Source organism: Notamacropus eugenii, chromosome 6, assembly GCF_028372415.1.
Source record: "Notamacropus eugenii isolate mMacEug1 chromosome 6, mMacEug1.pri_v2, whole genome shotgun sequence".
NCBI lineage: Eukaryota > Metazoa > Chordata > Mammalia > Diprotodontia > Macropodidae > Notamacropus > Notamacropus eugenii.
In genome coordinates, this window is record NC_092877.1 from 341,289,367 (window position 1) to 341,313,124 (window position 23,758).

At 43.0% G+C, this 23,758-nt stretch overlaps 1 protein-coding gene and 1 long non-coding RNA gene across 5 annotated transcripts in view; one reads left to right on the forward strand and one right to left on the reverse strand.

Moving 5' to 3' along the window:
- The window catches only part of MCCC1 (methylcrotonyl-CoA carboxylase subunit 1), a 59,656-nt gene that overhangs the window by 30,963 nt on the left and 4,935 nt on the right, over positions 1 to 23,758 (forward strand). For 2 of the 3 annotated variants that reach the window (XM_072618364.1, XM_072618365.1), the window contains exons 12-17: positions 7,202 to 7,311; positions 8,742 to 8,958; positions 11,090 to 11,176; positions 13,047 to 13,096; positions 21,089 to 21,226; positions 22,692 to 22,799. In XM_072618364.1, the coding sequence (XP_072474465.1) occupies positions 7,202 to 7,311; positions 8,742 to 8,958; positions 11,090 to 11,176; positions 13,047 to 13,096; positions 21,089 to 21,226; positions 22,692 to 22,799 (710 nt within the window). Of the gene's footprint in view, positions 1 to 7,201; positions 7,312 to 8,741; positions 8,959 to 11,089; positions 11,177 to 13,046; positions 13,097 to 18,892; positions 19,033 to 21,088; positions 21,227 to 22,691; positions 22,800 to 23,758 lie in introns of those variants that run through there. The other variant, XM_072618366.1, reaches the window with a different exon arrangement.
- The window catches only part of LOC140510064 (uncharacterized), a 49,197-nt gene continuing 27,390 nt past the window's right edge, over positions 1,952 to 23,758 (reverse strand). The window contains exon 3 of one of the 2 annotated variants that reach the window (XR_011969073.1): positions 1,952 to 2,392. This is a non-coding gene — a long non-coding RNA (uncharacterized lncRNA). Of the gene's footprint in view, positions 2,437 to 23,758 lie in introns of both variants that reach the window. The other variant, XR_011969074.1, reaches the window with a different exon arrangement.

The window sequence follows — 23,758 nt, forward strand, 5'->3', positions numbered from 1 at the left end:
TAAGAAAGGTGAAGTTCTAGGCCAGAGGAATGAGGGATGTGGGAGGACAAAAGACTCCATAGGAATCAGCTGTGGGGTGTGCATGCAAGGAGACTGCCATAGCCTAGGGAGAGGCATGACTTCCAGGAAGAGGTTGGTGTTCTTTCTTTGTGTTTGTGTTCTGCCCTTGCTGGACCTTATCTGGTACATCAGTTCTGGGTAGTCCAGTTTGAGAAGGACAATGACAAGCCAGAGGACATCCAGAGGAAGGTGGCTAGGATGGTGAAGGCCTGGAGTCCATGTTAAATGAGGAACTGCACATGCTTAATCTGAGAAGATTCAGGGAGACCCAAAAAGCATCTTCAAATGTCTGAGGGACTCTTACATATAGAAGGGATTAGACTTGTTTTATTCGGCCCAAGGGAGCAGAATCAGGAGCAGTGGGTAGAAGAGGCAAAGCGGCAGATGTTGGCTCAATGTCTAGAAACATCTCTGGTCATGAGAACACGTCAGGCACATCTCTGGACACCAGAAGTGGCACAGGCTGCCTTGGGGGGGAGGGTGCCCTCCACAGAGGTCTTGGAGCAGAGCCCAGACAGTCCCTTCTCAAGGACATTGTATGACAGAGGAGGAGCTTTCAGTGGACTAAGTAGCCTCCGATGTTCCTTTCAATGCTCTGCATTCTGTGATGCAAGCACTGAACACAAAGAGCAACATGGCATGGGCTGGCAGGTGGGAGGACAGGGAGGAAGCCAACTGAGCTGCACAAGTATTTGGAAATAGGACTGGACAGGCAGGTTAGGCATGGAATGAATGCTGGTGTGAAGGAGCTGTGTTCTTATTGACCACAGAGAGCTTTCTGAGGCTTCTCACTGAGCCATGGGACGGCTGAGCAGTCACAGGATGTTCACTTGGTTCCATGCTGCCACTTTCACAGTGTCTGCGCTTTATTTGTAGTATTAGGAGGAGCTGTTTCTGACCAGAGGCATCTTTGGTGTTGTAGAGGCAGGCTGGGTGTGGGCAGAGGCTCAGGGCCAAGGAACAGTGATTCTGATATTCCATGGAGTCAGCCTTGGAACTTGGAAATATGTGAGGCAGTGTATATTATTAATTCACTATTGAACAAATGTGACTTTAAAAAAACATGCTCCCTTAGGAGCTGATCAGACAAAAGGTAGGCAGCAACCTTCAAAAACTGATGTGCTGTAGTTTGTACTACTTTTATATTCGTGCGTACGGTGAGGAGTGTGCTGTTTGGGGGGGGAGGGTGTGTGTGTGTGTGCGTATGTGTATATGCATGTGTGTGCATGTGTACATATGCATGCATAGGTGCAAGTGTGCAAGGCATCGGGACAGAGGGGCGTTGAACTTCTCCTACTTGCTGACAGGCATGCTGGATTGTGCACCAGCTGCCAGCCTGAGGAGCTACAGAGGGAGCAGGTGAAGACACTCATAGAGAGTGTCTTGGCTGCCAAAGCAGTTTGTGAGCACTGGAAGGAAGAGAATGGGGTCACCAGTTGGCCCTTGAGATTACTGTTACTATTTCATGGATACTAAAGCAGCCCTCAGGCTGCCCATAGGAGTGACCCACTCAGAGGACAAAATGAGGCATGTTTGCTTGTGTTGCTAACACCTAAATTAGAGTGAGATCATTTTTTATATTACAATGTTGGGAAGAAAGCCCAAGAGTCACACTGTTTTCATACCATCTACAAACATTAATTTAATGACCAGGACTTGAAATGTGAGCTTTCTGTCTAATGGCTAGTTAGTATGTATTCTCCTGAAGGAACTGATTGCCATCCATGTTGATGTTCTTACTCTAAGTGAGGAGTTCTTAATCTTTTGTGTGTCACGGACCCCCTTTTGAAGTCTGGTGAAGCCTATGTACCCTTTCTCAGAATAATATTTTTAAATGCATAAATAAAATACATAGGATTACCAAGGACATCAGTTACAGACAATTCTTGCTTTATGTAAGTGAACCATTCTGCAAAAGCAACTTTTGCATAATGCAGATTTGCCCATGGAAGGGAGAGAGTGAGGAAGGAAGGGGGCTGCCTGCCTGTGAAGGGAGGGGGATGGCACATTATTCAAGGATACATGGGGGTGGGAACCAGGAACAGAGAATCAAGAGCAGGAGGAGGAACACACAGGGGCCTGGGCAAGCCACAAGGAGGCTGGAACCGAGAGGAAAAACACACAGGGGCAGACACATAGAGGCCATTTATAGACACAGGCAGGAGAGGATGGGCAACCTGCAGAAGCCAGGAACAGATACGCAGTAACCAAGCATGGATAGAGGAAAGACACATGGGCTCGATACACAGGTGGATGGGTAGATCCAGGCAAAGGTGTCAGGAGATCTCATGCCAAACCCTATAGATCCATTCTTCTGTTTTCACTTGAAGGGCTTTTAGGGTTTTTTGCAGGGAGGAGACAGGAAGCCACAGAGCACTGAGCCAAAGGGCAAGAGAGGAAAGAGAGAGAGAGAGAGAAAGAACACAGTACTGAACAGTAAAATTAACATATGTGTTTTTTCAAATGCAGACTTCTCTCAGAATTCTTTACTTAACGTCAAATTTGCATCATTTAAATTTACATAAAATGAGAACTGTACAATTATCAGAATATATATTTTAAAAACCCAAGTTCACAGACTCCAAGTAAAGACCCTTCATTCGAAGTGATGCAGTCAGAGCAGCAGAACTGTAGGACAAGACTTGACCTCTCTTCTAAGAGGCAAATAAAGGATCTGGAAAAATTGGTCTCCTCATGTGCCCTAGGGCAATAAGGGCAGCTAGGTAGTGCAGTGGAGAGAGCACCAGTACAGGAGTCAGGAAGACCTGAGTTCAAATCTCCCCTCAGACACTTGACACTCACTAGCTATGTGACCTTGCGCAAGTCACTTAACCCCAGTTGCCTCATCCTGGGTCATCTCCAGTCATCCTGATGAAGATCTGGTCACTGGATTCAGATGACTGGAGGAGAAGTGAGGCTGATGACCTGCACAGCCCTCCCTTACTCAAAACAAAGTCAAGTGCAAGTCATGTCATTATTTTTCTGATGGCAGGGTCTTCTTTGGCAACGAAGGGCCAACACACAGGGCAATAAGAAATCAATCCATTTTCATAGGACATTTGATCAGTCATGTTGCTGTTCTCACAACAAGCTGCTGTGAAAAGAACTACTACTTATTTGTCAACATCCGTTGCAGAAAGTGAAAAAGTGGAGAAATTATATGATGAGCACAACAGTTAGACAATCAATTAACAAGCATTCCCTATGGACCAGGCCTTGTGTTAAGCCCAAGGGATACAAAGAAAGGCAAAACACTCTCTCTGACTGCAAGGAATTCATATTGCCTTGGGGGATTCAACATGCAAATACTGTCCCTACATTGTACATGCAATATAAATGACAGAAAACCTCAGAGGCCAGACCCTAGCAGTGGGAGAGACGACAAAAGGAAGGCCTCCTACTGAAGGAGGGATTGGAGGTGAGTCTTCAGGGAAGCCTGGAGACAGAGGGGAGGATACAGAGCATTCCAGGCATGGGACAGGGCTGGGGGTGGGAGGAAGGCAGAGTGAGGAGGTGGAAAAACAGCAAGAAGGTGACTGCTGCTAGATCTAGTCTGTGAACAGCATTGAAGTGTAAGAAGAAACCAGATTATGGGGGCTATAAATGCCAAGCAGATGATTTTATGTCTGATCTTGGAAATAACAGGGAGCCACTTTGGGGTGGAAGGGAAACTAGGTCACATCTGAACTTTAGGGAAATCACTTTGGCAGCTGAATGGAGGATGAATCTGAGTGGGGAGAGATTTACAGCAAGGACACCAACTGGAAGATTCCAGTGAGAGTCCAAGTGAGAGAGATGATGAGGGCCTGAACTGGGATGTTCACACCCAAGAGATGTTGCGAAGATAGAAACAGGTACGAAACTTGGTAATAGTTGGATATGTGAGGTGAAAGCAAGAGTCAAGAGTGATTTTGTGTGACAGAGAGAAAGATGAGGCCAATCACTGAAATAGATGGTTTAGGATGAAATGAAGCATAGGCATGTGGACCTTCACAAACCTCACACCTGTGTATCATGAATACTGTCTTTGGTAGGAGAATCAAAAGAGGTTGGTTATAGTAAATGCTGAAGAATATTATGAAAATTAGAATTGGTTAGATCTTAACAGACAGAAAATGAGTGTGCCAGTGTGGGAGTTATTTCAGAATATTCCATCTCTGTGCAATCAAATCATCAATTGTCAGTCAACAAGCATTTACATGCTTCCTATGTGCCAGGCACTGTGTGGGGCATTAGAGATACAAAGTAAGACAAATACAGACTTCCTTCCTTCAAGATCTCACATTCTAATGGGGGAGAAAACAGACAAACAACTACGTACCAACCATAAACCAGATAGATCCAAAGTAATGTCAGAGGGAAGGCACCTATAGGGAAAAAATAGAAGGAGAAAGATCTTCTGCAGACAGTGGAATTTGAGCCAGAGAAGCCAGGAGCTGGAAGCAAGAAGGGAGAGCATCCCAGGTTCGTTCAGAGCCGGTCAGGAGAGGGAATATGGTGTGCATGGAACAACCAGGCAGTGAGTGTTGCTGGATTATCACATACACAAAGAGGAGTAAAGTGTAAGAAGATTGGAAAGACAGGAAAGAGTCAGACTGTGGAGGGCTTTAAGATTTTGTATTTGTCAGGAAGCAATATGGAGCCACTCAAATTTATTGAGTTGGAGAGATGGGGGCAAGGGGCAATAGTTACACCTGAACTTTAGGAAAAGTGAAGGTGGATAGAAGCAGGGAGATATCTGAGGCTGGGAGACCAACCAAAAGGCTATCCATAACCAATTAGAAGAAGGGATAAAAGCAATTTCCCCAGTGTGTTCATCCTTCGTTGCTGAAGAAGACCATGCCATCAGAGAAATGATGACATGGCTTGCACTTGACTTTGTTTTGAGTAAGGGAGGGCTGTGCAGGTCACCATCCTCATTTCTCCTCCAGATCCATCTGAATCCAGTGACCAGATATTCATCAGGATGACTGGAGATGACCCAGGATGAGACAACTGGGGTTAAGTGACTTGCCCAAGGTCACACTGCTAGTGAGTGTCAAGTGTCTGAGGTGAGAATTGAACTCAGGTCCTCCTGACTCCTGCACTGGTGCTCTCTCCACTGTACCACCTAACTGCCATGAAAAGCATATGAAGTAATGCTCCAAATCACTAATAATAAGAAGTTTGCAGGTCAAGACCACCCTGAGATTTTACTTCACACCCTGCAAATTGGCAAAGATGACAAAAGATGAGAACAGTTGATGGACTGTGGGAAGAAAATCACTCTAGTTACCTTTGCTAACCATGATTGGTGAAGTTGTGAATCAGCACAACCATTTTGGGAAATAATTTGGAATCATGAAAATAAAGTAAATTAAATGTCCATGCTCTTTGACCCAAAGATTCCATTACTTTTGGGTTTATACCCCAAGAAGGCCATTGATAAGAAGAAAGTCCCTATATAAGCTAAAATATTTATAGCAGCAATTTTGTGATGGCAAAGCATCAGAAACAAAGTAGATGTGCCTTGCGTGGGGAATGGCTGAATAAACTGTGGTACCTGAATGTAATGAAGTATTACTGTTCCATAAGAAATGTTGAATGTGATGAATACAAAGAAGCATGGAAAGATCTATGGGAACAGATAAGAGCGAAGTCAGCAGAACCATGAAACCAATATGCACAAGGACTACAACAATGCAAATGGGAAGGAAAATGCTCCAGAATGTTGCAGAAATTGCAAAGAAGCATGGTTTCAAAAAAGAGACAAAAGAAGATGCCCCCACCATACCCCTTTGCCGAGACGGGAGGACCACAACTATAGTGTATTACATACATTTTCAAAATTTTCAATGTATTCACCAGTTTTGTTGATTTTTCTTTTCTTTTATTTAAAGTATTTGTCATATGGAGTGATTCCCTGGGGGGAAGGTAAAATTTTGTAATGTAAAAAAGATTATTACATTTTTATGAAAAAAGGATACAAGAAATAGTCTCTGAGGAGGAGAAGGGAGAGGAATATATTTGGAAACAAATGTGATATGAAAGGCTGAGATATCAAAAATAAAGACCAAAAACCTATTAAATACTGCGTTTTTAAAAACTGGTGCTATAGTTTAGTATCATTAATTTAAAAATTAAAAGAAGAAACAATAATATGAAAAGATACTATATAATTACAGCACCTTGAACCCAACCCATTTAAACAACCAATTGACTACAAAGCATGAAAATTGGACAAAACTCATAGTACCCCAAAGTGTTCATCACTGTCACTGAAGCTACCACGTATGTAATTAAAGTATAAACCTAAAAGATTCCACAGAAACTGACAGATGTGGTATGAAAGCCTCCAGTGCATCGAGTGGCTCTTCTGTGGTGATTTATGAAAAGACATGGGCAAAGATTAGACAGACTGAGAAGGAATGGATGAGTGGCCACACACGCTAGCAGGGATTACCTCTACCCTCCCACCCCCATGAGATCATGACTACAATGAAGCATTGAAGTAAAGGAGAAAAAGCCACTCTCTGTTTCTCTTTGGCTTATCCCATTAACATCCCGAGTAGATATAAGTTCTCAAAGATTTCCTCTGAATCCTAAAAATCCTTTCCCTGTGAACATTCCTCCCAGAAAAAGAAGTCCTCCTAAACACAGCAAAGTTGGAGATTGTAGGTCAAGACACAGTGTTTCTTAAGCTGTGGGTCATAAGCACGGAAGGAGTCTCAAATGGAAAAAGTTTAAGAAGCCCTGGTCAAGAGTACCCTGATGATAATCTTCTCTTGATAAGAATTCAAAGCCCATGAGTTCAGGGACTGTGGGGTTTGCGGTTTGTATCCCCAGTGCCCAGCATCTATCAGGTGCTTAAGTATCTGTTGAGTTGAATCTATGTAAAGAAGTCCTGGTTTGAGACCATAACTAACCTGTACTTTTAGCCAGATATTGATCCTAATGATGTATGAGCTAGTTTGTACAAAGGAAGGACCATGTATTTGTAATTCAGCAATCAGTGAGACACCCTCTATAATCAAGTGTTTTAGCCATTAGTCCTGGGGATGCTGGACTTTCTTGAGCAGGTGACCCTGTTTCTGAAGTTTGCATTTTCATGTACCCTCAGCTGAAACTTTACTTCAAAAACTTGCCTTGTTTATTATTTCAGGTGATGAAGTTTCAGTGCACTATGACCCCATGATTGCAAAACTCGTTGTCTGGGCTGCCGACCGTCAAGCAGCATTGAAGAAGCTTCGGTACAGCCTTCATCAGTACAACGTGAGTGATCAGGAAGCTTGGTGTAACCAATTCTGAGATTGTTGTGGTGGCTTAGAAGACAGAGTTATGGGACTTTTATCTCGGTTACCTCATTCATCCACAGCCTCAAATGTGTCATGAGTCAAGACAGGCTATTTCTCTATAGCAAAATGGAGTCTCAAGATTTCCAGATTTCAATTAGGAGAGAAAAGTTCTAGAAATAAGGATCTCACATAAGGTAGGAATTGTAAGCTGGTTGCCTGCTTTAATAAGGTGACTTGTGAAATTCCAAGCTACAGGTTTGCAAAGTTAAACTATGGGGGTGGTTTTCCCCCAGAAATAAAAATAGCAAGTCTTGGATAATCGCCGGTGCTGTTCATTTGGGAAGTTGCATGCATATCTCTAATGTGTTAACCAATTGCATCCAAAGGAGTTGGTTTCCTGAAAAAGTTTCTTTTTAGGCTACTGATTGGGAAAGCACCATATAACTAGTGTTGGTATGCTTTGCCCTGACAATTAGAACTCTAGCCTAAATGTCCAACAGCCACTTTTCTCCCTGGGATCTGTGTCATGGTATCATGGATCTGTTGCTGGAAACGGCCTCAGAGGCCATCTGTCACTGACATTGGAGTGACATTATGGGCAAGTCACTGAGCTTTTTCATCCCATGCTTCAAGAAACAAAGAACTCATGAACTCAGATTTTTAAAAATGTTTTAACACAGAAATTAGTAGCAAGGGCAGGTAATAAATACAAGAGCCATACAATCTGCCAATGCCCAGAATTAGGAGAAATTGATGTTGAATACTAAAGATGAAAGAAATGGCATTTTAAAAATCTGTGTTTGGGAGAAGAAGATTGAATGAAGAGACAGAAGCACTGCTGATTAACTTCCACTAATAGGCACCTAAGCCTGAGAGCCCCAGGCTTGGCAGCTCTGCCCTAAAGCCACCTGTTGTCCAGCCATGGCTGCTGAGGACCCGGAAGACGTCCACACTACCTAAGTCCTTGGCATTGTTCATGGGCTCACAGTCAGAAATGAGTATGGGTTTTATCAGTTGAAATGATACAAAAGAGGATGTATTCCTGCACCAAAGGACCCTGAGTCCTTTCCATCCAGCTGTCGCTGACATCCCTATGAGTTGTCTCCCCCATTTCTATGTGAGCTCCCTGAGAGTGGGGACTGTCTTGCTTTTCCGTTTGTTTCCTCAGCATTTAGCACAGTGCTGTGCTCACAGTAGCAAGCACTTAAATGTTTTGTCATTCCTCCTTTCATTTCTTCACTCACTTCTGTCTCACAGACTCCATCCTTCCCTTCAGGACATTCTGAAGCACCACATCAGTTGTGACTGATTTTCCCCATCTGTGGTTTTCCCAGGCACTGCTTTGTTCAGGTCCTTAAAAGCATTTGGGCTTTGAGCCTCATTGGAAGCTTGCCTCCTTTTCCCTAGATCACAGGATTGAACACCAACATCGACTTCTTACTGAGTCTTTCCAGACACCCCGAGTTTGAAGCTGGCAATGTGCATACAGACTTTATTCCCCAACACTACCATGACTTGCTCCCCGCTCCAAGTACCACGGCCAAAGAAGTTTTATGTCAAGCTGCTCTGGGACTCCTCCTGCAGGAGAAAGTTGTGACCAATGCTTTCAGAATTCAAACAGAGGGTAAAGATTACTTTTCTCTTTCCAGTTATCAAGTTTTTATGAAACCAAGTCTGAGGGAGCTTACTTATTTCTTTTTTTCTGGCCTCTATTAATATAAGTGTTTTTCAGAATTGTACCAAGAGTTCCAGCCTTTGTCACTTGATATGTACTGATAGCACTCATTCATTAGCTAGAATCTTGAAATAATAGAATCCCAGGGTCAGAAGAGACTCAAGAGGTTTTCTGGTCTGGCCCCCAGCCAGACTCGTGAATCCCTTCTGCCTCTAACAGTTGTCATGAGAGAAAATAAGGTGCCATCTCAATATGAGCTATGGGGCGGCTACATATGGGGCAGGTACAATAAATAGAGCCCTGGGCTTGCACTCAGGAAGACCTGAGTTCAAATGTGGCCTCAGACATTTGCTGGCTGTGTGACCCTGGGCAAGTCACTTTACCCTGTTTGCCTAATTTCCTCATCTGTAAAATGAGCTGGGAAAGGAAATGGCAAACCACTCCAGTATCTCTGCCAGGAAAACCCCGAATGGATCATGAAGGGTCAGACATGAACCGAACAGCCAAAAGTAGGAGCTAAAAACCTTTCTGACAAATGGCTATTGAGCCTCTGTGGAGCAGCCAAAAAAACAGCATTTTGGGACAGCCTTCATACTTTATATTGATATACAGTCTACCTTCCCATCATTTCCATCTGCTGGACCTCGTTCTGTCCTCTAAAACTAAGCTGAACAAGTAATTCTTCTTTCCCATGACCTCCCCCCCCCCCCCACCTTATTCCCCTTTTCAATATTTGGAGACAGCTTTAACATCCCTCCAAGCTAAATATCTCAAGTTCCTTCTGTTCCTGATAATCATATGACGTGATTTGGCATCCCCTCCCCATCTCAGTTGTTTCTCTCTGAGCTTGCTGCAGTCCCAAGCTGAATATGACACTGTGGCTCCTCTCCAGCCAGCACCGTCTGTGTCCTTTGTTCTGGACTCTGTCCTTTGCTGAATGCAGCCTAAAAGCACACTTAGCTTTAGCTCTTAGCTAAATCACCCTCTTAGCTCATCCTGAGCGCTGCTGGCAGCTAACCCTAGCCCCTTAGTCACGAACAGAATTGCCTTAATATGACTACATCCAGGCCACTCTCCGGTCAAGTCTGGATGAGTCCAGTTGGTTTGTTCTTTGTCAGATGGATGAATGAATGATGTGGTCTCCTCCAGCTCTGATATTTTAAGACTAACAAGCTCTCATAATATTGTCATTAGTGCCTTGCTTGCACTTAGATGGGCTGTGTTTGCATCATTTTAGAATTTTGCTGAGAAGGGACATTAAGTTTATTGTTACACAATCTACCTTCTTCCTCATTTTCAAAGTTGGACCATTTGGTCACTTCCAGTCATCTGGCACCTTTCCCAGTCTCCATAGCCAGCAGCACATTCTTTAAGAACCCAATTGGAGCAGCCAAGTGGCCTCTTACTCACCTAACTTACCTTGGGCATCTGTCCCCTTAGCCAGAGAGAATCTTGATTTTGCCCTTTTCATCATGAAGGTCATTGACAGAGAAGGTGGAAGCAGAGTTGAAGTGGCCCACTTTCCCTTTCTCCTCTGTCATCTAACATTGCACCATACCCCCAAATGGCCTGGGGATGTAAGTAAAAAGCTTTACCCCACTTTTTTGAGCTTAACACTTTTTGTAAGCCTCAGCTCATTATGTACTTTGGCCAAGGGTCACACTTGGGATCTGGACTCCTGGCTTTCCACCTGCTGGACATAGTTTAAGTCACCTGAGCCTCTGTGGGCCTCACTTTCCCCATCTCAAAATGAGGGGGCCACACTTTGTACTCTAGAAGTCCCTTTTGGCTCTAGGTTCTGTGGTCCCCATAGATCAGGGATGAAGGCAGGGATACTGGAGAAATGGCCACTTGGCTCTTGGCTTTAGTTCACAAAGGTCTTCAGTGTCATGGCTTTCAGGACATCAAAGGCACACCATTGACCTGGCCCTTCTTTCCTCTTGCCAGGTGGCATTTTCACAACACAAAGAGAAGAGCTTAATATCATTTCTAGAACCTGTTTCTTAGCAATTTCATGTGTTTTCTGTATCTGTTTAAGGACTTTCTGCCCTTTAATGTGTGGCTTTTTACAATTTTCCAGATCAATTCTCACCTTTTGCGTCCAGTAGTGGAAGAAGATTAAATTTCTCTTACTCCAGAAACGTGACTCTTCAGGACGGGAAAAACAGTAAGTAACGAGCAGGCAGGGCCTGAGCTTACGTAACCTTCTGAGCTAAGAAGAGTCGCCCTTGTTAGCGCCATTCCAAGCAAACATGCTCTGATTGTTTAGTCCTTTAGGTCTTCGCCAATAGGAATGCTGAAAAGCGGCTAAGCTACAGTCAAAGACTATCATAAGCCTGCTTTTCACTAGTACCCTGAGGCAGAGCTGTGCAAGCAGAAGAGAGGGCTAGTTTGGGAATCAGAGGACCTGGGTTCGAGTCACAACTCTGCTGCACTACCTATCCAACCTTGAGCCAGACTCCTAACATCTTAGCTTCATATGTAAAATGACAAGGCTTACTTGATGGCCTCTATGGTTCATTCCTGCTACAAATCTTACAGTCTTGTGTGATTCATTTTATTTGGTGCAAGAAACGTTCCACACCACAGCCGTGTGAAGTGGGTAGTGTAAGTATACCTATTCTACAGATGAGGAAACTGAGGCCCATAAGGTTAAGGAACAGACTTGTGGCCTCTCAGACAGTGGACGAGTCCTTTAGCCAAGTGCCAGGCTTCTTTGGGCTCATTGTGTGCTATCTCCCACCTCTCCTCTTCCTCCTTGTCTTCAGCATGTCCTGAGCCTTGATTCTGCCCACCACAGCCTCTCCGGCATCACTTTGTATGCCTTTGTTCCTCATGCCCTCCCTCTTGTGTTCTACCTTGGTTCCCTTCATTCCATGTTGGGTTTGTGAGTCAGCCCCCTCTCTGCTGCTTTTTCAGGTTCTTAAAGACTGCCCCATTTCTTCTTCATTGGGAACAGGGGCAGGATTTGCTGAAAAGAAGACTCCATAGGACCTGGGTAGTGATTAGCTGCAGATCTTGATCAATTGATTGATTGATAATGCCTGGACTCCAAGCCTAGACGACTGGAAGACTAGTGGTTCTGTGGTCTGGCAGAGACATATGGAACTTGAGATGCTTTGTCCATACCCAGGTGGCAATGTCCTGCCAACAATTGGAGAAATCAGTTTGAGGATCCCCTACATGTGGTTAATAGTATCATAAATCTAGAGCTGGTTAGGACCTCAGGTATGGCCTCAGACCATCTAATCCAACCACCTCATCTTACAGATGAGGACATTGAGGCCCATACTGGGAAATGCCTCGCCCTAGGTCACCCAGAGAATGACTGAGTCCAAGTCCAGTGTTCTTTCCAGCTGTCGCTCCTCAGGGAAAACGTATACCACCTTTCCCTTCTCTGCAGCCTATAAAGTCCATGATTATGTTCTCAAGGGGCAGACTTACTGAAATAGATACTGTAAGGCACATTAAGGATCAACTCTCCTTGTTTTACACAGAGAAAACTGAAGCCTAGAGAAAGTGTCCCAGAGTCACCCAGTGAGTTAGCGGCAGATATTGATACAATCTCCATCATTAATACTTTAATTAATGTGTTTTCTTTCATCCAAAGAAAAAAATCTAGAAAAATCCCCGATTCCACTCACCTTTGAACAAAGAATGTCAATGAGACCTTTCACTGCCCAGTGAGAAGAGCCCTGGACAAGGGGTCAGGGAGTCAGGATTGATGTCCCACTGATACCACTCCCTCAGTGTTTGACTTTTCTGGGTCTCAGTTTCCTCATCTCTGACATCCTGAGGAGCGTTTCTAGAATCCCTTCATCTGCAGACTCTCTGACTTGACCATGGCAGTGTGCTCTGTTGCACATGTAGAAGAAACCCCTGTGTTTTAGGCTTTATCCTTCAGGAGTAAGGAAGAGGCATCCATGCTCTCATGAGAATAGCACTTTATTTCAATGGAGAAACTTTTGCTGCTTTGTCATTCAGTGAATGAATTTCTTTTAGAAATGACTTTTCTCATTTTTTCTTCTTGTTCCCAGAGGTGGCCATAGCTGTAAAGTACAACCGGGACGGGTCCTACAGCATGCAGGTACATCACCTGGTTTTGTCAGAAGGATCTTCTGACAGATGGAGTGTGTGTCTGACTAACCCCTGTCATTGTCTCCCTGAGCCCCTATGCAGGCCCTCTTATTCCAGGCCAGCTTCAGGAAATTAGTTCTGTATCATTTGATTCTTTCTTTTATGTGTCCAGCTTAGCTGTCACTCTTTCATATTGGAAATTGAGCAAAGCCACATGCTCGGATCTGAGATAATCTCCTAAGCCTATCACATAAAGGCCGCTGCCATGTGTCTCTGAGGATGATGGCTGCACCGTTGTTGGCATGTTGGGAGGAGCTCATTTTTTCTAGTTGTAAATAGGCAGCAGAGAAGGTCTACTCATCTCTGGCCAACATTGGCCAAGGCTAGAGGAAAATTCTAACAAAGTACCCATAAATTCAAATTTAGGGAAAAGAATCCAAAAAAGGCTCATTGGTTGGTAGAGTAAGAGAATCTTCTTGTGGTGAGATCTATCCCTCTGTCACATGCTTAAATAGTGCTGTCCATCCTTCCAGACACAGAACTTGTCTAGGAACCTTGGCATAGAGATTGACTTACCTTCTCTAAAAATGAGACATTAGGAAAATCAACTTCATGTATATAGAGTGAACATTAAAGCCAGGTACTGTCTCTGTTGGGTCTCCTTGTAGTTCTTTCCATGATGTATTTGAGCAGACTTCTACAAGGACATTGGTCACTTACATTGTCTCTATATATTTGGCACTTTCATCTCCACTCGTGAGGTTGGACAGACTTCGGGAGACAGTGTAGGGTAGAAGGGCCTGGCATGCTGTGGTCCATGGGGTCACGAAGAGTCAGACACAACTGAACCCCAGCCTCTATCCACTTTCCAATCTGGTATCATTTAGTATTACACAAATACTCATGTGGCTAGTTGATTGGGAAGAAGAGAAAAATACACCTAGTCTGGCATTGTTTCATCAAGAGGGTGTTGGGATATGAGTAAAATAGATCAGGGGTGAGAAGATCTCTCTTCACATGCCCTACTTCCCAGCCAGGCTGGTCTGCAAGCTATTCCCCAAACTCACCCTGCTACTGTTCCTTTCTGGCCTCAAAAGTGTGCTTTCCTCCCCACCTTGTCTCCAAATCGCTCACTCCTTTCAGGGCTTAGGCCCAGTGCTGTCCTCTCCAGAATTCTCTCATCCTCCACCCAGTTGTGTGTGTGGTCTCCCATGTTGGGATCATTTTGTATGTACTTCCTGTGCCCATGGTCTTCCTTCAATGGAATCCAAGGTGTCTGAGGGAAGGAAAAAACTCTTTCATTGCTATCTTTGTACCCCTGACATAGGCACTTGAGAAATGTCTGTTAAATTGCATTGAACTGAATTAACAACATATCAGGCCTTTATTGCAAAACCTCTGGACATCCCTGGCCTAAAATCATGGTACCATTCAGCTAGAGGAACTAAACTCACCAACATTGTGCTATGATGTTTCCTTGCCTGGCAGACATAGCCTTCAACCCTTGCGAGGGCACCTTGTTGTCAGACTGCCTTTTTTTTCTAGAGACAGTGACAGATGAATTAGCAACCTCTGCAGTCATCAAAGGCATGGGAGAAGGCTGTGGCATCCACTTGAGGCAGTGATGAGCTCCTTGGACAGCGTCGCCTGTCATACTGCCACCACCCTGGAAGGCAGGGAATGTCTTATTTCTATCTTTCTGTCCCCAGTGGCTAGCATGTTACTGGGCACAAACCCTTGTTGGTGGATTGATTTGAGTGGTTGGTCAATATTCCACAGCAGACAATATCTTCACAGCCACATGTTGAAGTAAAAGCACGTTGTTTGTGAAGCACAAATGAATGACTTGATTTGGGAGCAGTTTGAGATTCTCCTCCAAGAAGGCCCCTCTTTTCTTGTTTACATCTGCACAAGATTCTTTAATTATTGCAACCACAGTGGTCACTTTGTTTCATGATCTTCTGATTACTACTGTCAAGGGAAGCAAAACCTGGGAAAATATTGGCTTGCCAAAGAATTTTGCCTCCAGCATGGAGGAGGACCTGTGCAGAGTAAAAATGGAAGAGATATTCTTTATAGATGGTGAGGTCCTCCAGATGCTCTCAGAGGCAGCAGGTGGTGTAATGTGTTACAGCACCAGGCCTGGAATCAGGAAGAACTGTGTCCAAACCCAGCCTCAGACACTTAACTAGCTGTGCAACCTGGGCAAGCAAGTCTCTTGACCTGTTTGTCTCAGTTTCCTCAGATGTAAAATGAGGTCATAATAGTATCTACCTCCCAGCTTTGTTTTCAGGATGAAATGAGATCATATTTGTAAAGTGCTTTGCAAACCTAAAAGCATTAAATACTGCTGTTATAATTAATATAATCATCATTATTACCACTAATCATTATTATAATTATATATATGTATTATTATATTATAATAGCAGTATTTACATAATACTTTTAGTTTGCAAAGCACTTTACAAATATGATCTCATTTGATCTTCAAATTATTATTATTAAAAATCTAGGTTGTATGGTAGTGATTGCAAACCACTTAAATAAATAAATAATTTTTTAAAAAAAATTTGTTATTATTACCACAGGGCAACTAGGTGGCTCTTCTAGCACACAGGGCCTGATGTCAGGAAGACTCATCTTCATGAATTCAAATCTGGCCTCAGACCCTTCCTACCTATGTAACCCTGAGCATATCACTTAACCCTTAGTTCCTCATTTGTAAAATGAGGTGGAAAGGGCAATGGCAAACCACTCCAGTATCTTTACCAAGAAATCCCAAGTGGGGTCATGAAGAGTCAAACAGGACTGAAAAATGACTAAACAAGTTACTCACACCCTTCTGTTTGTAGATGCTATTTTAATGGTGGTATCTGTCCTCAGAATATCACAGAATCTCCTACCAGAAAGATCTGAAATCACTTAGAAGAATTCAGCCTATGTCTACATACAGGGCACAGAGAAGAGGAGGAGGAGGAAGAAGGCCCAGATTGCATTTGGGAATTAGGCAGCAGTTTCACTGGCAGTGACAGATCTCTAATAATATCCCCTTAAACAAAATCCTATACTTTCAACATTGAGATTCTTAAGGGGACTCTCTATGGCTGGGTCTTGTGGAAGACCAAGGACTTCGAAGGATAGGTGACCCAAAGGGCAGGGCAGGTAGGGGAAGGCTACAACATATTTCTGAAGATAAATTTATCCTAGAACACGAATCTAAAGATATCATTAGAGATCTGTCTGACCAAGGAACAAGATGGACTGGTAGTAAATGTGCCCATTGTGTGCTGCTGCATTATTTCTGGGTAATTTCAGTGATGACTCTGAGCACCTTGGGGGAAAACCAGGGGGTTGGGAGGGAACTATTGGAGATTAGGGACAGGAGCTCATAGAGTGGGAGGTTATGAGTGGGTGGTCCACCTCACCTGAGGTGGTATCATAGATTGAAGTGAAGAATGGCCCGGGGACCTAGCCCTTCCTTTAAGATTTATGGTGCTTTTACATGAATAATTCATAGATGGGCCTTATGGGATATGATCCAGTTAAATTGATGGGCACTTTCTGGACCAACAGTGAATTTTTCCTCAAATGGAATCTTTTATGAGCAGTTGGCTAGTATTGGAGTCTTGGATTTCTGAGGCAATTTTCAGCCCACCACCAGCACCCCAAGCTGCAGACCTGGGACACTGGAGAGGTGAGTGAGGGAAGTCGTAGTCGAGTTAGGGGAAGCAAAGCATCATCCAGGATCCACAGGCACTGACACCTCAGGGCCGAGAGGATTCCCCATTGCTCCTCCAGGTTTGTGGTCACTTAGCTCAGGGAGCACAGTGAATGGTCTGGACTTTCCCTTAGGAAACAGCCCCTTGAGCATCTTGGGTATAACACCAATTGCCAAGATGGTACTGAAGGAGGAGCCTCCCACAGTGGCATAGGGGGCTTCTCGGTCATGTTCTGAGCTTTCACCCTACAAGTGATGATGGTTTGAAGGAATAAGTAGTCTATGGCTTGATGGGTCTTGTGGCTAAGCACCACCCCTCCCCTGGAAAAGGAAGGATCCCTGGTTTATGTCAATCAGAATGACCAACACAACCTTGGGCCAATAAAACCTAGACATTCTGAAGAACATCCTCATTTTGGTGAGCCCACTGGTGCCATGGAATGCCTTGTTGCCAATAGCAAGGAAGTGGTTCATCAGCTGTGGTTTGGTTTGGTTTTTCAGAAGGAAAGCTTTGTGGGAATTGAATAGCCCAAGGAAGACTCAAGGAGATGATATGTTATGGACAGGAATTGGTTTGTCTGCCGAGTAGAATGCATGAGAAGGAATAATCTGTAGCCTCAAAGATAGGCTAGAGCCAGATTCTGAAGGCCTGTTAAATGCCATACAGAAGAATTCAGATTTTTGTCCTGAGATATAAAGGGAGACACTGAAGCTTCCTCAGCAGGGGATGGCCATGGTCAGACCAGTATGGTAGGAATATCAAGTTGGCCACTGTGTGGAGACCAGACTGGAAAGACTGGCTGTATTCCATTGATCCCACAGCAGCCATATTCTTTGGGTATGTAGAGGCTGTGTATGTAGAAGCTGTGGCTTATGTTGTCTCAAAAGACCATCACAGGTGACCCAACAGGCAAGGGGAGGAATCTGCAGAATGTTACTCTCCATGGAGACTTGGTGGAAGGAGGACACCAATGTCCAGATGTGTACTTGGTAAAGGAAAGAATGATAGATGCCTAAGATCTACAGGATCTAAACTAGAAGAACCAGTGAGAGATTCTCTGCAGAGGATTTATGGAAGGGATCAACAGAAGTCACACAGGATGAGGAAGTGTGGAAGGCTCTGATCCACACCAGCGAAGAGGATTCTCCTCACTGAGATGAGAGAGCCATCGAAGCATGATGGTGTTTGTCGTCAGCCAGACAGCAAGAGCACAGCTCCCTTCTGCTCAGGGGTGCTGTCCACACAGGAGTCTCAGGAAGTCAATGGGCCACAAGTCACTCCTCACCGGCCACCCTTTGGAGTGGCCTTGTGTTGTTCATCTTTGATCCTTGTCACCAGGCAGGGTGTTCCATGAGCACTAGTCAAACAGGCATAGGAGGGGTAGGGCAGGCTTTCCTTGTTACTCACTCTCTCTAGACAAATTCCTTAACCTCACTGTAGGACGCAACAATAGGAAAGCAGAAGAAATGCTAACCCTTCACAGTTTCCAACGTGGTGCCCCAGCCCGAGAACCCATGCATGAATGCCTCTGTGTCCTCTGTCACTTTAGCCTGTTATAATGTGCATTTGAAAAGTACAGTCTTAGGAGTTGTACTTCAGGAGCATGTGAATTGAAGTGGAACGTGTACTCACAAATGCCAGGTTTTTACATATCAAGGCCACTCTTACCTTGCATGTAAAGGTTTTCTGTGTACAAAGGGAAGAATATAGCTATAGAGAGACATATGCATACATACATATTTTCCTTGTTGTTCAGTTGTGTTGTGACCCCATGGACCGCAACCCCCCAGGTTCTTCTATCCTCCACTATCTCCTGAAGTCTATCCAGGCTCATGTACATTGTTTCCTTGACCCTATCCATCTCATCCACTGTCATCCCCTTCTTCCTTTTGTACGTACATGCATATATACATACATACATACACGTATACATGCATATCTATAAATATATGTAAAATTTCATGTAATTATAATAGCTGACATTTACATAGCACTTTAAGGTGTGAAAAAAGCTTTTAAAATGTCTCATTTTATCCTCACAACAACCCTGGGGGGTAGGTGCTATGTTTGTCCCTATTTTGCAGGTGAGGAAACTGAGGCTTGCTCATGATCACGCAGCTGGTAAGTGTCTGGGGCTGGATTTGAACTCAGGTCTTCATGACTCCAGGTCACTGGCCCACCCAGCTATCATAATAAAATTGTAGGTATTTTAATTACTTTACAAAATTATTGCATATATACATACAAAATTATATGTACATATGTTTAAGCAAAATGATCTTGCCTTTTTCTTTCTGAGAGTAAGGAAACTTTGGCCTCTGTCTACGTTTCATTCTCCAGGATCTGAAACTGGCAGAATGGGTCTCTGTGACTTGAATGTGCTTTGGACGCATGGAATAGTGTCGAGAAGATTAAACTCTTTTCGTGACATTTTGCCTTTATTTATAACTCCCTTTGTCTATGTGCACAAAGTGGGTCCAACATGAGACTTTAGACCCTGAAGAGTTATTGATCAGTTTTAATCCCAGTTGAAAGTTATGTGCCCTATTTCTTTTGTAATCTTCCTGAATTTTTACCTTATATTTTCTTTTATCTTTGTTTTTTATTACTGCTTTTCAATATTTAACCTTTATAGTGTGTATCACATTGTGATATTAACTATATGTATGCCAAGTTTTCTCTCCTAATTTGCCACAGATAAATATTTAGGCACTGAGATGCCAACATGAGCACTATCTCCCTACCTCCCCCCCCAAAGAAAAACAAACCAGCAAACAACCAAAACCAAAGCCAATATCTTAAAAGCATTTCAGATTTGATTCTTACAGCTTTCCTGATGCCTGCAAGGTAACTGATTACTGGTACACACCAAACATGAGTCATTTTTAAAGTACATTACCTCTTGGATCTCTGTTTTAAAAAATCTTCTCCAATGCGTAATTGCAACACAGAGGTGACCCGCCCTTCTTCTCTAAGGCTGTGTTGGTGGAACACAAGTTCCTTCTAATATCCTTCCTAATATCCTAATTATCATTCTAATATTTTGCATAAAGTCCTTACTTTCAGAAAATTTGAACTGGGGCTGTGTCTCTGGAAAAATATGAGACTACATAGTTCTGTTTTAGTATCTTTGTATTTTAATATAGTTGTTAAAAACTTTGAGGAGACAGTTGATAAATAGTCAAAGGATATGGCAGTTTTCAATTGAAGAAATCAAAACTATAGTCATATGAAAAAATGCTCTAAACCACTATTGATTAGAGAAATGCATATTAAAACAACTCTGAGGTACCACTTCACACCTGTAAGATTGGCTAATATGACAGAAAAGGAAAATGATAAATGTTGGAGAAGATATCGGAAAATTGGGACACTAATGCATTGTTGATAGAGTTGTGAACTGATCCAACCATTTTGGAGAGCAATTTGGAACTCTGCCCAAAGGGCTATAAAACTGTGCATATCCTTTGATCCAGCAATACCACTATGAGGTCTATGTCCTAAAGAGATTATAAAAAAGGGAAAAGTACTCACATGTCCAAAAATAGTTACAGCAGCTCTTTGTGTGGTGGCAAAGAGTTGGAAATTGAGGTGATGCCCATCAATTGGGCAAAGGCTGAACAAGTTATGGTGTATGAATGTAATGGGATACTATTGTGCTATAAGAAATGACGAACAGGCAGATTTCAGAAAACCCTGGAAAATTGTACATGAATTGATGCTGAGTGAAGTGAGCAGAACATTGTACACAGTGATAGAACATTGTGCACTGATCAGCTTGGACAGGCTTGACTCTTCTCAGCAGGACAGTGACAAATTGTATATGAAGATAATTCCAGAAAACTCCTGATGGAAAATATTATCCACAGCCAGAGAAAGAACTACAGAGTCTGAATGCAGATCAAAGCAGACTATTGTCACTTTTTTTGGTTTGTTTTTTCTTCCTTATGGTTCTTCCCTTTTGTTCTGATTCTTCTTTCACATCATGACTAATGTGGAAATTTGTTTAGTATGATGTACATGAATGGCCTATATCAGATTGCATGCTGTCTTGGGGAGGGGAGGAGGAGAGAGAAGGGAGAAAAAAATTTAGAACTCAAAATCTTATGAAAGTGAATGTTGAAAACTACCTTTACAAGAAATTGAAAAAAAAAATACACTATTAAGTGAAAAAAAAGCTTTGGGGAAAAAACAAGCCATGTAGGGTTCTAATGCCAACATTATTATTATGACAACAGTTATAGATGCTTTATTAAAAAAAATTTTCTATTGTGTTTCAGATTGAAGATAAAACTTTTGAAGTCCTTGGTGACCTTTGTAAAGAGGGAGACTGCACATACCTGAAATGTTCCATCAATGGTGTTGTTAGTAAACCTAAACTGATTATCTCGGAGAACACCATTTACCTATTTTCCATGGTAATGCTTCTTTTTTACAGTCCTGTGCTTGGGTTTGGGAGGACCCTGGCTGGCTTGACCATAACATTCTGCTGAGGGAGAGGAGCTGGCTTCCTACATTTGCATTTCCTCTACGTACTCCTGTTTCTTTCATTTCCTTTGTCCTGACATTTATACTCAGATATACATCCCTTTATATGTATTGACCCACTTCTCTTGTATTTACTCCCCAAGCCATCTGTCTGTTTCTGATAGAGTCTCTCCCTGTGGCCCAGTCTTACCTATGCCTTCTTTCCCATTCATGCATACATACACACACACACTCCAGCCACTTCCCTGTAATTGTCCGTGGTTTTCAAGACGGCTGCGAGGAAAGTCTGGGAGATGAGCTTAGTGAATAGTATTTCTTGTGCCCAGGGAAACAGGGGCTTGGTAACTGGCAGCCAAGGAACTTGTTGATATCTTTCAGCATAGAGAGCCAGGGAGAAGCAGGAATGAAGGAAAAGGGGTTTTCCAAGGACAGAGATTTGGTTTTCTCATTTGGGGACTAGCCTTTAAATACAGCTTTCATTCCTATCATTTTATATACCCAGAGGAAAGGACAGCTATTAGCATGTTACTTAGAAGCTAGTCAACTTCCATGGCTTGTCTTAGAATCCACTGTAAGGGAGACTACATTGTGATAAGGTCATTTTGATATTGCTTAAAAGAAGAGAGAGAAGTGGATCATTTTCTTATCTCTTCAAAGGGCTATTTCCTCTATCATGTATGTTACTTTTAGATAAATATGATCCATGAGTTAAGAATTGGTTTTGCAAATTTAAATAAGGTCTTACCGTATTTAAAAAGTAAAAAACAAAACAACACTCCTAGCTCATGGCAGTCCAAAAACATGTAGCCAGCATGATTTGGCCCATGGCCAGAGTACTTTGACAACCCCTGCTTTAGCCAAAATCATTGCCTAGGACCAGACTAGTGATGAGCTGAACCAAACAGGTTAGAATTAACCTCCTACGCAGCTTATTTTCTCCCCAAAGCTTTTGACAACTATGTTAAAATACAAAGATATTCCAATAGAGCTACATAACTTCATATTTTTCCTAGAGATACAACCCTGGTTCAAATTTTCTGAAACTAAGGAGTATGTGCAAAATGTTAGAAGGATAATTAGGAAAGAACTCACGGTCCCTCGTCAGGCCCATACCAGCTTGGGAATCTTAGTATGGCCAAGCAGACCTTATATTCCATCGGCATAACCTTGGGGAAGGTGGGAGGGTTGCCTCTGTGCCTCTGTGAGGCACCAGAGGAGGACTCTTTTAACAGAGTTCTAACATGTAGTGTACATTAAAAGTTACTCATGTTTGAGTAGTACTGTGAAAATTGGGGACCAGAAATCAGCTACCTTGCATGTATCAGTAAAGATGAAATGACCAAATGTGAAATAGTTTTAACGTATTGACTGTAGTTTGGGTTTGTTTGTTTGTAGAGAGGCAGCGCTCGGATTGGCATCCCAGTGCCTAAATATTTATCTTCAGCAAGGACTGAAGGAATGCAGGGGAGTACCCTCGCGCCAATGACTGGGACGATTGAGAAGGTAATAAAGCCAAGTGTGGAGGTGGGAAATGAGGCCTAGTGAGATACTTCCTTCCCGTTCATTATGTCGGCCCTCTTCTGCCCTCCCTATAAGGCTTGGGAGCCCTGCAAGAGCAAAGCCAGCAAATAGTCGAATGCTAGTTTCTGAATATGGGGATTACCTTTCAGATGACAGGCAATCTAAACTTTCTTAAAAGCAGTAAAAGATATAAAGCACCTGGAATTTTCCCAAAGAATTAACTTTTTTCTTTTCTTTGATTGCTATTGGGTTTTTTTACTTTTTAATTTTTATGGCTATCTTTTATTTTTATAGCACTTTCATTTCCCTCCCCTATATCCTGCCTGGGAAACCATACTGTGTAATCAAAAATAGGAAAAGAAGGGTGGACAAGTTCAGCAAAACTAATCCACACATCAATTGAATCTAATAGTATATGCGGTATCATGTACCCATAGTCCCCCACTTCTGAAAAGAAAGAAGAGAAGTTGGACCTTCTTATCTCTTCTGAGGACAAACATAGTCAAATCAAAGAGGAAAAGGTTTCCTCCAACATGGAAGCTTTAAATAATCTTGAAAACTTTTAAAATAATTTAAAACATTACTACAACAGAAGGCAATGAAATTATGTCTTGCTATCATATCATCCTTATTGAGCTCTATGGTAACATCATTTTCAGACATGGCTACTGCTGTGTCCAGGCTTTGTTCTGAGGGCGGTTCTCATAATTCTTGAGCACACTGAGCAAGAGGCTTTTTGTGGTGTTTGTAGAAGAGAGAGCAGTGGAGAAAAGGCCGTTTTGTCTGCAGGAGGCTTCCTCATGAATAGATCTCAGATGGGGAAAGCCTAGAGACACCCCCCCACCCCCACCCCATACACATACCCCAGAGAAACCAGGCTCTGAGCTCCTAGAGTTCTTTGTCTTTGGGTCGCACCTACACAGCCAAGACTCTTGGCAAAG